Source organism: Sapajus apella, unplaced genomic scaffold, assembly GCF_009761245.1.
Source record: "Sapajus apella isolate SASKATOON/1434 unplaced genomic scaffold, GSC_monkey_1.0 scaffold37, whole genome shotgun sequence".
NCBI lineage: Eukaryota > Metazoa > Chordata > Mammalia > Primates > Cebidae > Sapajus > Sapajus apella.
In genome coordinates this window covers 8,050,825-8,064,828 of record NW_022436977.1, presented here as the reverse complement: position 1 = coordinate 8,064,828, position 14,004 = coordinate 8,050,825, and the positions used below count along the sequence as shown (strand labels likewise).

The following is a 14,004-nucleotide window of genomic DNA, read 5'->3' as shown; positions in this document are numbered from 1 at the left end:
TAAAGACATTTCTCAAAATACAAGGAGTCAAATATTTTTCTCCATTGGACTTTTTGTTAGAAAACTACTGGAAGTGTGTTCTATCAGATCACTTGCGTAAACTAACAAAGAGGAAGATATGAAACCCAGAAAATAATATAGCACAAAAGGAAGAGAGCAATGAGACCCTGATATAGGGCAGGAGGAGGGAAGAGTGCCAAAAGGAGGTCACCTGATGATCAAATTACCTGTTATTTTGATCATTTGGAAATTAATACTGATAAGCATATAACAGATGTAATGTAGCTGAAGCAAAGATTTAAGTATAGGTATATAGAAAAGATAAGTAAAAAGAGTAATCAATCATTAACTCTAGGAAAGTAAAAATTTTATAAGAGGAGTTCTGTAAGACCATAGTATATAACTTTTAAGTGAATATTGGCATTGCCATGATGATGTAAATAGTTGGCTCTTGATTTTATTATTGGTAGGTTAGCCAAGTCAGACTTGTATGTACGGTGTGGCATCCACCTTACGTAGAACTAATAAGTTAAGGAATCACAGGAATATTATTTAGCAAAAGAGAGGTAAGTATTAGAAGAAATAGCTAAAATTTGAAGTTTCTTTTTTTTTCTCCCCTGGGCAGTGTGTTCAGGATCACGGAACAGAAGTTGAAGAGTGTAGGTTTTCACTTATTTTTTTTAACTTGATTAAAAAATAAATGATTTAAAAATACTAGTATAACTGAAAATGAAAGTAGACGATGAAATATTTGGAATTGGTGAGATAATGATAAATATTGCAGATGAATGTATCTCTTTAAGTTGTTCCTATCTTTAAAATGGTAACTGATGGTATCTAAAATGTTTTACATTTAAAAGAATTATCACCAAGCAAAACTGACAACACTATGCTAGTAGTAGGAAACAATCCGTTCAGAAAGCCCCAAGACAGAACAGAGACAAAACAAGTGAAGATGTGCTAGAGCTGAACAACATAATGATTAAGCTTGTACAGCTGGATAGAATTTGAATGTTATCCCTTAAAATGGAGACTACATCTACCACCTGCGGAAGCACTGATAAACATTATCCATGTATTTGCTCACAAAGGGAAACTCAATATATTTAAAAAGAAAGAAATGGTAGACTTCATTTGCCAACCATAATACAGGTAGAAATTAGCAACATTTACAAATAAATACCCTCCAAACCAGAGCAACACAACAACAACATATTACATATGAAAGAACTTTCTCAAAATCAAATCTTGGGTCAAAGCAGAAATCAAAACCCCAAACAGAAACTATATAAAAAATAGTAATGGAAACATTACTGTGGTAGAAACTGTTTGCTGCCTTTCTAATGTCCATTCTCCATATGACCAGCTAAACTACCCTATTTTCCAATCTCCCTTGCAGCTGAGGGTGGCCATATGATTAAGTTCTCACTAATAAGATATACGGGATTATTGGTAGGTAGGGAGTCCAGGAAAGCTATTTAAAAAGATGGTTGACGGCTGGGTGCAGTGGCTCATGCCTGTAATCCCAGCACTTTGGGAGGCCAAGGCAGGCGGATCACGAGGTCAGGAGACCATCCCAATCAACATGGTGAAACTCCGTCTCTACTAAAAATACAAAAATTAGCTGGGCGTGGTGGCGCGCACCTGTAGTCCTAGCTACTAGGGAGGCTGAGGCAGAAGAATTGCTTGAACCTGGGAGGCGGAGGTTGCAGTGAGTCGAGATTGCGCCATTGCACTCCAGCCTGGGTAACAAGAGCGAAACTGTCTCAAAAACAAAAAACAAAGATCAGTTGAGTCACTTGGTCTAAGCCTTTGGCCTTTGTGTTGCTGGATCAGCTATGTTGTAATCATAAGGGGTCTAATGTATGTTAAAGACAGACGAGTGGAAAGGTAGAAGGGGTGCTCCTTATCTCAGTGTCTCTGTCAGCCCTGGACTTCCTACCTCTGGGGAAGAATTCTTAAGTCTTAAGCTGCTATGTTAGGAGTCTGTTAGTAGGAGCTGACATAATTTTTAAGTGACATAGTTACAAACCACAATTTAGGTGGTGGCTCACGCCTGTAATCCCAGCACTTTGGGAGGCCGAGGCGGGTGGATCACGAGGTCAAGAGATCGAGACCATCCTGGTCAACATGGTGAAACCCCGTCTCTACTAAAACTACAAAAAAAAAAAAAAAATTAGCTGGGCATGGTGGTGCGTGCCTGTAATCCCAGCTACTCAGGAGGCTGAGGCAGAATTGCCTGAACCCAGGAGGTGGAGGTTGTGGTGAGCCGAGATCGCGCCATTGCACTCCAGCCTGGGTAACAAGAGCGAAACTCCGTCTCAAAAAAAAAAAAGAAAATAAACAAAGCACCCAAGTCAAGGAGTTAGAAATAGTACAACAAAAGAAAACAAAGGGAAGTGGACAGAAATAATAAAAATCAAACTAGAACTCAGTAAAGTTGAAAATTAAAGAAAAAAAATGCTTTATAAATCCAGGAGCTAGTTCTTTAGGGAAACAATGTAAAAAACACATACACATATATATTCTGCCAGTGTAAACAAGAAATAGGAGAAGAAGGCGCAAAATTAGATAATAGATAATGAAAAAATGATTTATCCTTTCTAAATGCTGCAAATAAATTTGAAAATTGAATGAAATAGATGATTTTCTTGGAAAATATGCTAGTAGACTGACTCTAGAATAAAGAAAACTCAAACAGCCTCCCAAAAGTGGGGAAAAAAAAGAGAGACTGTTGCTGTTAATGACCAGTTGCTCCTGCTCTTCCTGGAGTCCCTTTGCTGTTGCGTTTTTTCAGTGTTAGAAGTGAATTTCTGGTGGGGAACCTCAGAGGGTGGGGCAGGGTGGGCGTCCTGCTTGGTAAGCTGTCTGCAGTCATCTGACAAAGGTTGGCCACACACCAGAAGGGCGACGGCAACTATTCTTGGCATCAGGACCCATCACAAAATAGAGCCCTGAGTGTTCTTCATTTTTTAAATAACGTTTTTCAGATCAATATGCTCTTGAACTTTTTTAGTAAGAAGAAAAGATTGAAAATGATTTATAATTAATCTCACTGTCAATCTCACAAACAACTGATTTCTCGAGGTAAAAATTTTGGAAACATTATGTTCAAATAGTAGTGTTAAAATTTTTGAAGCAAGATTCTGCATAAAAAAGACTGAAAATGTTTTGAGAAGAAAATGAACAGCAGAGTAACAAAGAAAAATGGTGAGCACCAGAATTCCTTAGCTCTTATTTTCATGGAAAAGTACCTAGCTCTCAAATGCTGGTAACTGGAGCATCCTATTGGTTAAAAATAAACAGCATAAAGTTTCAGGACACCAACTAAACTTAAAAAAAAAAAAGCAACCAGAACAGCCCAAAACAGAATAACAAAGTCAGAATTATGAAGTGCCAGAGGAGTCTGGTCATTACACCGTTTGTCTGCCCTCAGGCCAGGGTTCAAACCCGGTGTTGACAAATTCAGTGGACACATGGCCTGAAGCGCATCCAGAAAGGCCTGCTTTGTCAGGAGAGGGCTGCCCTTCTGCACTTGGTTCTGAGGTGTCTTTGCTGTTTAAACTGTCTTGTTTTCTTTGACCTTTGAACTTTCCCTTTCCTAATTATTTCAGTCTTCATTTAAACAGTTGTAATTCTAACCTAATGTCCTCTTTTTACACCATCTCTCCCTGGTAGCTGGAACAGTGAACCATGGAGCTGTATTTCGGTGAATATCAACACGTACAGCAGGAATATGGGGTCCATCTGAGACTTGCAAGTGATGATACCAAAAAATCAAGGGGTTCCCAGAACTCCAAGGCAGGCTCCTACGGTGTCAGTATTAGGGTCCAGGGAATTGACGGTCACCCGTACATAGTCCTGAATAACACGGAACGGTGCCTAGCAGGCACATCATTTCCACCTCCAGTGATAAACAACCTGCCTCTACATTCCAGCAATGGTTCTGTGCTAAAGGAGAACAGTGAAGAAGAACCGCAGCTTCCAGAAAATCCATACGCCCAAGATAGCCCACTAAGAAACCTGAAACAGCCCCCTCTCCACGAGGGCAAGAATGGAGTGCTAGATCGCAAAGATGAGTCTGTGAAGCCATCTCCCGTCCTCAACTTTCAGAGACATCCAGAGCTTTTGCAGCCTTATGACCCTGAAAAGAATGAGTTAAACTTACAAAATCACCAGCCTCCTGAGAGTAATTGGCTAAAAACGTTGACAGGAGAAGGCGTCAACAATAAGAAGCCTTGGACTTGCTTTCCTAAACCTAGCAATTCCCAGCCTACCAGTCCCTCCTTGGAAGACCTGGCCAAATCTTGTGTTCCAGCTATTCGTTTATGCAGCTCTGTGGTCATAGAGGACCCCAAAAAGCAGACCTCAGTGTGTGTAAATGTTCAGAGCTGCACCAAAGAGAAGGTGGGAGAGGAGGCCCTTTCCACTAGCGGGAGGCCCCACACTGCCCACAGCCCACAGGCCCACCCGGAAACCAAGAAAACCAGGCCAGATGTGCTTCCCTTCCGGCGACAGGATTCAGCGGGACCCGTCCTGGATGGAGCTCGGTCCCGCAGGTCCTCCTCGTCATCGACAACTCCCACTTCAGCCACCTCTTTGTACAGGTTTTTACTGGATGATCAGGAATGTGCCATCCATGCCGACAACGTCAATCGTCATGAAAACAGAAGGTATATCCCCTTCCTGCCAGGAACTGGACGGGATATTGATACAGGATCAATTCCTGGTGTGGATCAGTTAATTGAGAAATTTGATCAAAAACCTGGGCTTCAGAGAAGAGGCAGGTCTGGGAAGCGAAACAGAATCAATCCAGATGACAGGAAAAGGTCCAGAAGCGTGGACAGCGCCTTTCCTTTTGGCCTGCAAGGGAACTCGGAGTACCTGACTGAATTTAGCAGGAACTTGGGCAAGTCAAGCGAACACCTCCTCCGGCCTTCCCAGGTGTGCCCGCAGCGGCCGCCGGCTCCGGAGCGCCGTGGGAAACAGAGCGTGGGACGAACCTTTGCAAAGCTGCAGGGAGCAGTGCACAGGGCTCCCCAGCGGAACCCAGACGGGAAAGTTCTGGAAACCAAAGGTAGTCAGGAAAGTACAGTGATCCGTGCTCCCTCCCTTCTTGCACAGAGTAAAAAGGAGGAGGAGGTGAAAACAGCCACAGCTACACTGATGTTACAGAACCGGACGGCAGCAACTTCGCCTGATTCTGGTGCCAAGAAAATATCTGTGAAGACTTTTCCTTCGGCCTCCAATACTCAGGTAACACTAGTGTGATTCCTGTTTTTTTTTTTTTTTTCTTCTTCTTTTTCTCTTCCTTCTAAATAATCTAATGATGTACTCATGCTGCTGGAGGCCTCTGGAAACTTCATCCTCAGTATTGTATCAGGAATCACACAGCTGATCTGTTTCAGCATCAAGTGGTCCTTCCTACTCACAATGTCCTACTGCCAATTGTATAGGTTAGTGGGTTCTTTGAATTTCAGCTGGATTCCCATTGTGATCTCTCTGTAAAGTAAGTTGGCAGATGCCATAGAGAAGCTCAGTTTTTCTGTTGGTGTATGCATGAAATCTGAAAGTATGCAGAATTTGTTTCCACACTGAGGCTGAATGGTTAGGTTTGTGTAGACATATTAATTTTACTCATAAAATTGAGTGATTGTGTTAATTTCTAGCCTGAAAAATTAGGTTAATCTTCATTTAGGTTAATCGTCAAGTGATAGAATCTAAATGGTACATTTAGTGTTTTGGTGGTAACAAAAAATAATGATATTGATAAAATGGTTAAAAAGTAGCTAAGTGCCAGGCACTGTTTGTTATATATTACAGGATTCCACCAACCCTGTGCAGGTAGAACCTATTAATCTCAATTTACAGGTGAGAAAATTGAGGTGAAGAGAAGGTAAGTAACTTCCCCAGGATAACAAAGCAGGTAAATAAATATTGTAACTGGCTCCAAGGACGATGCTCACTAGAGGAATTGTTTTTAAAAAGTAGGAATGTGTTTGGAAGCCTCTGGAAACTTCATCCTTATGGTCTAACCACAGACCTTATGTTCCAGGCCACACCAGATCTCTTAAAGGGCCAGCAAGAGCTCACTCAGCAAACCAATGAGGAGACAGCCAAGCAGATTCTCTACAATTATCTCAAAGAAGGGTTAGTGATTTTCCCTCTGCAAGAGCAAAGTATTGTTGTTTCTGTTGGGACTCTTAATTCCTTTTCTGAGCATTTAATGGATGCTTCTTGCTTTCTTCCCTTCTTGCCCTTGGAGGGTTAAAACTCAATGTTGGAGTTTTCATGACAGCATTTGTCTTATGTGGTATGGGGTGGGGGCTTTGGGAGGTGTGTGTAGGAAAGGTCACCATATTTTAAACATTAAAATGAATACATTTTTAAGATGACCCTTTACTGTTTCAAAAGCAGATTTAAAGATAGGAAGAGTGTCTACTCTTCAGGTTTGAGGAGTGTGCCGTCACCTTGAGTTGTTCCACGCATGCTGTGGTCCTTTAGATGTTACAAATAAAAACACCTCCCCTCCCCAGAGTTAACGTTGGCCAAGAGCCCCTGCTTCCATTATTTTTAAAGCAGGTGTGAGTTGCTTAAAAGCAGTGCTTTCCGTGCTTATCTTGGTAGTTGGGTTGGAGTAAACGGGGTTTCAGTCCTCACTTAGATACGAACTGTGCTGGAACTCTAGCAAGGAATTTGAAGTTTCTGTTTCAGTTCTCTCATCAGATATGATTAAGAAGAAGGAAAAAAAAATGCTTTACAGCCTACATGACTGAAAACCAGCCAGTTGGCAAATCCTCATTGGTATCAAAATACTGTATATTTTTGTATTGTGCCTTACAATTATTTGTCAGTTTTAGAGCTATCAAAATAGTAAGTCTCAAAATATAAGATAGGGGATCTTTTGAAATGGAAAAAAAAGTAACCCAAAAGATTAATCTAAGAACTGGGGAGACTATACCATGTTAAGATTAAAGTGGAAGAAATTTTGACTTTAAAAATTCATTAATTTTTTTGCTTGTTTGCTTTTTGAGACAGTCTTACTCTGTTGCCCAGGCGGGAGTGCAGTAGCATGATCTTGGCTCACTGCAACCTCCACCTCTCAGGTTCAAGAGATTCTCCTGCCTCAGCCACCCGAGTAACTGGGATTATAGGTGTGCACCACCATGCCCGGCTGATTTTTATAGTTTTAGTAGAGACAGGGTTTTGCCTATTGGCAAGGCTGATCTAGAACTCCTGACCTCAAGTGATCCGCCCACATTTGCCTCCCAAGGTGCTGAGATTACAGACGTGAGCCACCGTGCCTGGCCAAAATTCATTAGATTCTTTTATATATGAATTTTTTGGCACATGATTTATTGAGACATTGGTAAGACAGTCTTTAGTGAGAGGTTCCTGTTGAGGGAAGTTTATTTTAAATATTTTTTTTCTAATTGCTGGGGGTGTGATAGAAGCTAATAAAACTTTGTATCTGAGTATTACCTGTGAAAACCCGGAGAAAGGGCTGCCGTGTTGACAATGTTGACTTAGGGGTTTTATTTTTTTAAACGTAGGTTGAACGAATTAAGATCACTGTAGATCATTCTTAGTGTAAAATTTAAATGTACAATGTGTTTGTGTGTGAGAGAGAGATATATACCTACTTCAAAGAAAAGAAGAAATCCTTTTGGAAAGGACATGAGTCATTTGAATCAAACAATAAATTACCAAATGTTCACTGGATGTTTTCTGCAAGCTTACTGAGAATGTGATTATGTTCCTCTCACATATTTGGAAGTGGGAACTCCATCCCAAAGTAGGTGGTAACATAATAATTTATTTGAAGAAAAAGACACCATCCTATCTTGCTCTCGTGCTGATTTTGTCTGAAGCTTTAATCGATTCATAGCTCTTGCAATTTATCTCCTTAAAGGACCTGTTGTGTGTGTGTGTCATGATACGTAAAATGTTCTGAGGCCAGTGGTTGTGTCCCTCATTGTTTTCTCTGCTGTCTGTTTTTCAGAAGCACCGATAATGACGATGCTACCAAAAGGAAAGTCAACTTGGTCTTTGAGAAAATCCAGACCTTAAAGTCTCGAGCAGCTGGGAGTGCACAAGGAAATAGCCAAGTAAATTGAAGTTTTGTGTTTTGTCAAGTGCATTTAACATGGAATGTGGTAAACAACTTCGTTTCTTTAGTCTGTAAGTTTGTTTATAGCAGTAACTGGGAAGCTTCCTGAGTAGTGAGGAGTACTACTCACCATGTTTTTAATGTTAATTTGCACCCAGCCTTTTATTTTATTTTATTATTTTATTTTATTTTATTTTGAGACGGAGTCTCTGTAATCTAGGCTGGAGTGCCGTGGTGTGCTCTTGGCTCACTGCAACCTCTGTCTCCTGAGCTCAAATCATCTTCCCACCTCAGCCTCCCAAGCAGCTAGAACTATAGGCATGTGCCACCAGACGTGGTTAATTTTTGTGTTTTTGGTAGGGTCAAGTTTTCATTATGTTGCTCAGCCAGGTCTCAAACTCCTGGGCTCAAGCAGTCCACCCACCTTGACCTCCCAAAGTGCTGGGATTACAGACGTGAGCCAGCGTGCTTGGCCTTACCCAGCCTTTCTTCCAGAAAGGTTTTAAGACATCTTATTTAAAAATAAATAGACTATAACAGGATGATATAAACAGAGGGTGAAATTTAGAAGGGGAAAAGAAGAATAGGACTAGCATTGTCGTAGGCAAACACGGAAGGTATGTGTGAACAGGCGTGGACCTGAGCTCTAGAACTTAAGGTGTGAAAGAGAATTGACTAGAGGCTGGCGACACTGACCTGCTGTGATGCAGGGGACAGGAAAGAGCTCAGTGTAGCCAAGGTAGTTTTAAAATAACTGCCTGTCTGATTGATTGTGCTGAATTTGAGTGGGGACTTAAGAGATTTTTTTTGGTTAGGGAAGGAGCCCTCTGTGTTTGATAAACAGCTACTCTATGCCAGACACAGGTGGTGCGCTGGAAGGAAGCCGCTCTTAAGAGAGTACAACTGTGGGCTGGGCGCGGCGGCTCACGCCCTAATCCCAGCACTTTGGGAGGCCGAGGCAGGCGGATCATGAAGTCAGGAGTTCGAGACCAGCCTGGCCAACATAGTGAAACCGCGTCTCTACTAAAAATACAAAAATTAGCCGGGCATGGCGGCAGGCACCTGCAGTCCCAGCTACTCTGGAGGCTGAGGCAGGAGAAGGCAGGAGAATCGCTTCAACCTAGGAGGCAGATGTTGCAGTGAGCCGAGAGGGCGCCACTGCCAGGCGATGGAGCGAGACTCCATCTCAAACAAGGGCGGGGGCCTGGAGGTCACAGGCCACCCCGCCTGCCTCAGGCTGGTCAGCCGCCGCTCCCCTCCCTGCGCCCCGTCCCCCGCAGGGCCCGAGAGGCCGTCACCTCCATTCGGTGGTACTTGGGCAAAGGGAAGCCGCGAAGCAGGTCCCAAGGAAGACCTCGCCTGCTCCTGAGGGAAGAGGCCACAAGATGCCGCTTTGAGGGGGCGCCGGAGGCCGAGTCACGCTGCTGGTCTGGACGTCGCCTTTCTAACGCCACCTTTGGCCCGACCACTCCGGACCTGCTGCCCACGCGGACTGCGGGGTCCCGGGGAGCGGGGTGCTGGCCAGCTGCGCCTGTGTTCTTGGAAAGAGCAGGAAGGAGTGCGGGAGCGCGATACCACGGCGGAGACCTCTGCAGAGGAGCAGGATGCACCCACCCGCTGCGGCCCAGACAGCCGCTGCCCAGCACGTGGAGGCTGCACGTGCACGATGCGGCCAAAGAAGCCTCCATACTCCCCACGAAAGACTTCCAGAAGCTCTCCTGTCAATAAAAAAGTCAGTGAAAAACCAGAAAACTACCGACACCGAAGATCATTCTTGAGTCCAATCTGAAAAACTGGGAAATTTTCAGAGGCATTCAAGGGACAGGATACCACCCTCGTACTTATCATGTGAAGGAAAATGCTCCCTTCACCACTCCTCAGCTTCCGCTTCTGGTTTCAGAGTTCTCTCTGTATTGGAGGGGTTTTAAAGCTAGAGTGGCCGTTACCCACTTTTATTAACGCTCCTGAATGTGGAGGTCAAGAGAGGAAAGTGACATGCCCTAGGTCAGAGTAGAGTCAACAACAAAAAAGACGACGACCGATCGCCTGGTGTATAGTGGGTATTGGCGCGCTGATGGGGATATGGAGATAAAGAAAACGTAATCCCTTCTTCAAGGAGCCCTGTCTACCAAGATAGACTGACATAGAGACAAATAGATTATATATTTGCATAGAAAAAAGAAAGAGGAGAAGGGGAACAGTGTGACCTGTGTAACTAAGTAGCTTATCCAGCCGTCCTGTCACAGGTCACCCTGCCCTCCACATTGGGGTGGTAATCCCATCTCATTGAATTCCACTGCTCTTTGCAGTCAGACCACACCCAAGTGTGGCTCCTGACTCTACCATTTGTAAACAGCCCTCTAAGCTAGCGTCATTGTCAGTAGGGATACTGCTTGGCAAGAGTTAGCAGAACACGGAAGGAGACCGTGTGGGTGAAAGCAACCAACACGGCCCTGGCGCCTCATAGGTTCTTAGAATTTTCATTTTTTATTTTCAGTCTAAGGCAGCACTGCCTGCTTTTTGTTTTTGTTGCTTGTTTTGGTTTGTGTGTTTTTTTCTTATTACCGTATTCACCACACTTGCGTCCAAATGAATTTGGGCTGATGCAAAAATATTTATGTGGAAGAGAGAGAGAGAGAGAAGAGTTTTTGTTACGGGCTTTCCCTTGAGTGCTATAGATTCTCTAGGCAACTCTCCAAGAGGCTTCTCAAGTAGGATGGGCAATGGGAGCTGCTCTGGAATCAATGGACAAACGTTAACAGGGACTACTTTGAAAGACATTACTCATTTGAGCATATATTTTCTCGTAAGGGCTAAGACCTTACAGTCACCCCCCAAACACTGCCTGTCGGAATCTTCAGGATCATCTTTTGAAGTAAACTATATTTTACAATGTGGAAAAAAAAAGAGAGTAGGACTAAACACGCTCCTCAGTCCTGCACCGCCTTGTGTGGGGCTCATTTCCGGCTTGTCTGTCTGCCTTTCCCCACCCAAGGGAATTCTGCATGGGAAGGAAAGAGGAAGATACCTGGAGGCAGGTAACAGGAAACTTGTCTATAGCTTCTTTCTAAATTGGGAAACATACATATAGGGGATGTTTTTAGGCATCAGCTACCATCTTTACTGCTTGTTATTCCCCCAGCACTCAGCTAACCCATGACTGTGGCTCTGGCCTGAAATAGAGTAACACCGTACACACGCACACACACAGTTCCCACTGGGGAAGCTTTATACCATACTCCTTCGTTGTACGTAGCCTTGAGGAGCGCTACATAGTTCTTAAAGTCAGTCCAGTATTTTTTGCTAAAACTCTGAAATCCACATTATTAACACGATTCTTGTTTTTTGTATACTTGCATACAGGCTCTGCAGAGAGTGAGGGCTGGAATCTCCCTGGCCATTATAGAGCAATATAAAGGGTCTTGAACACAGGGGCTTTGGGTATAACTTAGCAGAGAGATAGTCTTCAACAAATATCCCTTTTGTATATTGTTGTACTGGGTATAACTTATATAAAGTAAATTACGCAAGTTGTTTCTGTACAGTTCATTGACTTTTTAAACATAGCTTTGCATCCATGCAAATATCGTCCAGATTAAGATGCAGAACCCTCCCACCACCCAGGTTTCCTGGGTTTGTTCCCCACTAATTACACCCCATCCTTCTGGAGGTAATCACATCCTGACTTCTATTACCTAGAGTAGTTTTCTCTTTCTTGACTTTTATATAAATACAATTTTACACATATGTATTCTTGTGTGTGTAGCTGCATTTCCTCAACATTATATCAGCAAGATTCATTAATGTTGCATGTACTGGTAGCTTTTTTTGTATTGAAATGTAGTTTTCCATTGTATCTGTATAACACAGTATATATTCTTCATATACATTCCTGGTTTTGGGCTATTAGGAATGCAGCTACTTGAACATTATTATACTTTTTCGAGAGAAGGAGGTAAACACATTCACTCATTTCTCTCGAGAATATACCTAGAAGTAAAATTGCAGGGTTGTAAATGAGGCTTGTGTTTAACTCGTAGAGTGTAACTATTTGTTCTTAGGGTGAGCACAGCCTTTGGTCTTGATGTTGAGATTGTCCTTGTGGGTCACAGACTAGGGGTGACTAGCCTGGGGAAGTCATGGTAGCCCTTCTGGGGACAATGACACTGATAATGCCTCAAGACATCACAGAATTATCTGTGAGAAGAAGGGAAGCTGGGGTGTTCTAGGCTGAGCGAATAGCACGGACAAATATAAAGAGGCATGGCCATGTTGAGAGAGAAATTTAGTGCAGTGGGAACATAGAGACAGCATGGACGGAGGAAGAGCCTGGTAGCAGGGACCTTAGAAGTCATGTAAGAAGTTTCCATTTTAGGCTGTGAAGGGGATGGGTTACCATTATTGGATTTTAAACAGACATGAATAACATTGTCTTTGTGAAAGTTGATTCCTTTTGCAGCTTTTGGAGAGGTAAGATTGGAGGAAGAGAGACCAAATAAAAAGCTGTTGCCTATCTAGGTGTGGTCCTTCACACCTGTAATTCTGACACTTTAGAAGTCATGGAGGGAGGCTTTCTTGAGTCCAGAGTTTGAGACTACTGGGCAATATAGTGAGGCCCTGTCTCTAGAAAAATTAAAAAATTAGCCAGGCATGGTGGCACATGCCTGTAGCCCCAGCTACATGGGAAACTGAGGCAGAAGGATCACATGAGCCCAGGAGGTGTAGGCTGCAGTGGGCTATGATTGTGCCACAGTACTCCAGCCTGGGTGACAGAGTGAGACATTGTCTCTTAAAAACAACAACAAAAGAAGCTGCCAAATCAAGAGATGATGAGAAAATGAACCAAGGCTCCAAGACTTCGGGCTCACATTACAGTTCCATGACTATTTAACTGCCGTGTTTCCCTATTCCTCTTCCCTCCCTCTTAGGTTCCAAATCTGATTATTTGCTGGCAAAGGTTTTGGAGTTTTATCTTTGTGGCATCAGTTAAGTGATTAGGAGAGAATGTAAGAACCGTCTCCCTTAGGGATGGAGGCTATATTGGAAAACCACGAAGCACGTAGAGATTTTGTATGGGAAATAACACTGCATAATTTCCCTCATTGGGTTGGATTTAGATTTCTAAAATAGAGTGTTCTCATTTTGCCTAAGAAAATTGGAAGTTGTGTGTTTGTGTTTCTGATCCTCTTCACAGGAGTAGGTGGGGAAGTACCTCATTCCAAGTTAATCACACACAACTCACACCTGGATTTAGGGATGTGTGAGCCAAGATGCTGCTGTTTCTAGCTTTGATTTCTGCTTTTGTTTCTTCCCCTCAGCTATTTGTAGTTTTCTAACCACTTTACTGAAGGATTTTAGCCAAATCCTTTTGAGAGAATCATCCTGTTATTTTCATAGACGGAAAAAAAAAAAAGAAGATCCATTAATATTCATACTCAGATCAGAGAGATGGTATTTCCTAGTAGACTCTCTTCAATCAGGTTCCTTTTTGTTATGGAAATATAACATCTAAAAGGAGAAAGGCAATTTAGCTAACATACACTTATTTATTTCTTGCATACAAGCTATGCAGAGAGGGATGGACTCTCATTGGTGGTTACTGAGCAATAATCTCTAGTGTAATGCACATTTTTGTAACAAATATATGTATAAAAAGTCTTGGGAACACAGAGGCAGGGGCTTTGGGTGTAACAGCAAACAGCTGAGTCTTCAAAAAATATCTATTTTTATATTTTATTGGGGTATAGTTTATATAAAGTAAATTACACGGCTGGGCGCGGTGGCTCAAGCCTGTAATCCCAGCACTTTGGGAGGCCGAGGCGGGTGGATCACGAGGTCAAGAGGTCGAGACCATCCTGGTCAACATGGTGAAACCCCGTCTCTACTAAAACTAC

The 14,004-nt window shown here is 42.9% G+C and overlaps 1 protein-coding gene across 3 annotated transcripts in view; it reads left to right on the top strand.

Moving 5' to 3' along the window:
- The first annotated feature begins 3,678 nt into the window (after window positions 1-3,678).
- CGNL1 (cingulin like 1) overlaps window positions 3,679-14,004 on the top strand; it is a 116,138-nt gene continuing 105,812 nt past the window's right edge. For all 3 annotated transcript variants that reach the window (XM_032297337.1, XM_032297335.1, XM_032297336.1), the window contains exons 1-3: window positions 3,679-5,256; window positions 6,056-6,150; window positions 8,003-8,108. In XM_032297337.1, the coding sequence (XP_032153228.1) occupies window positions 3,694-5,256; window positions 6,056-6,150; window positions 8,003-8,108 (1,764 nt within the window). In that variant the 5' untranslated portion in view covers window positions 3,679-3,693. The remainder of the gene's footprint in view (window positions 5,257-6,055; window positions 6,151-8,002; window positions 8,109-14,004) is intronic.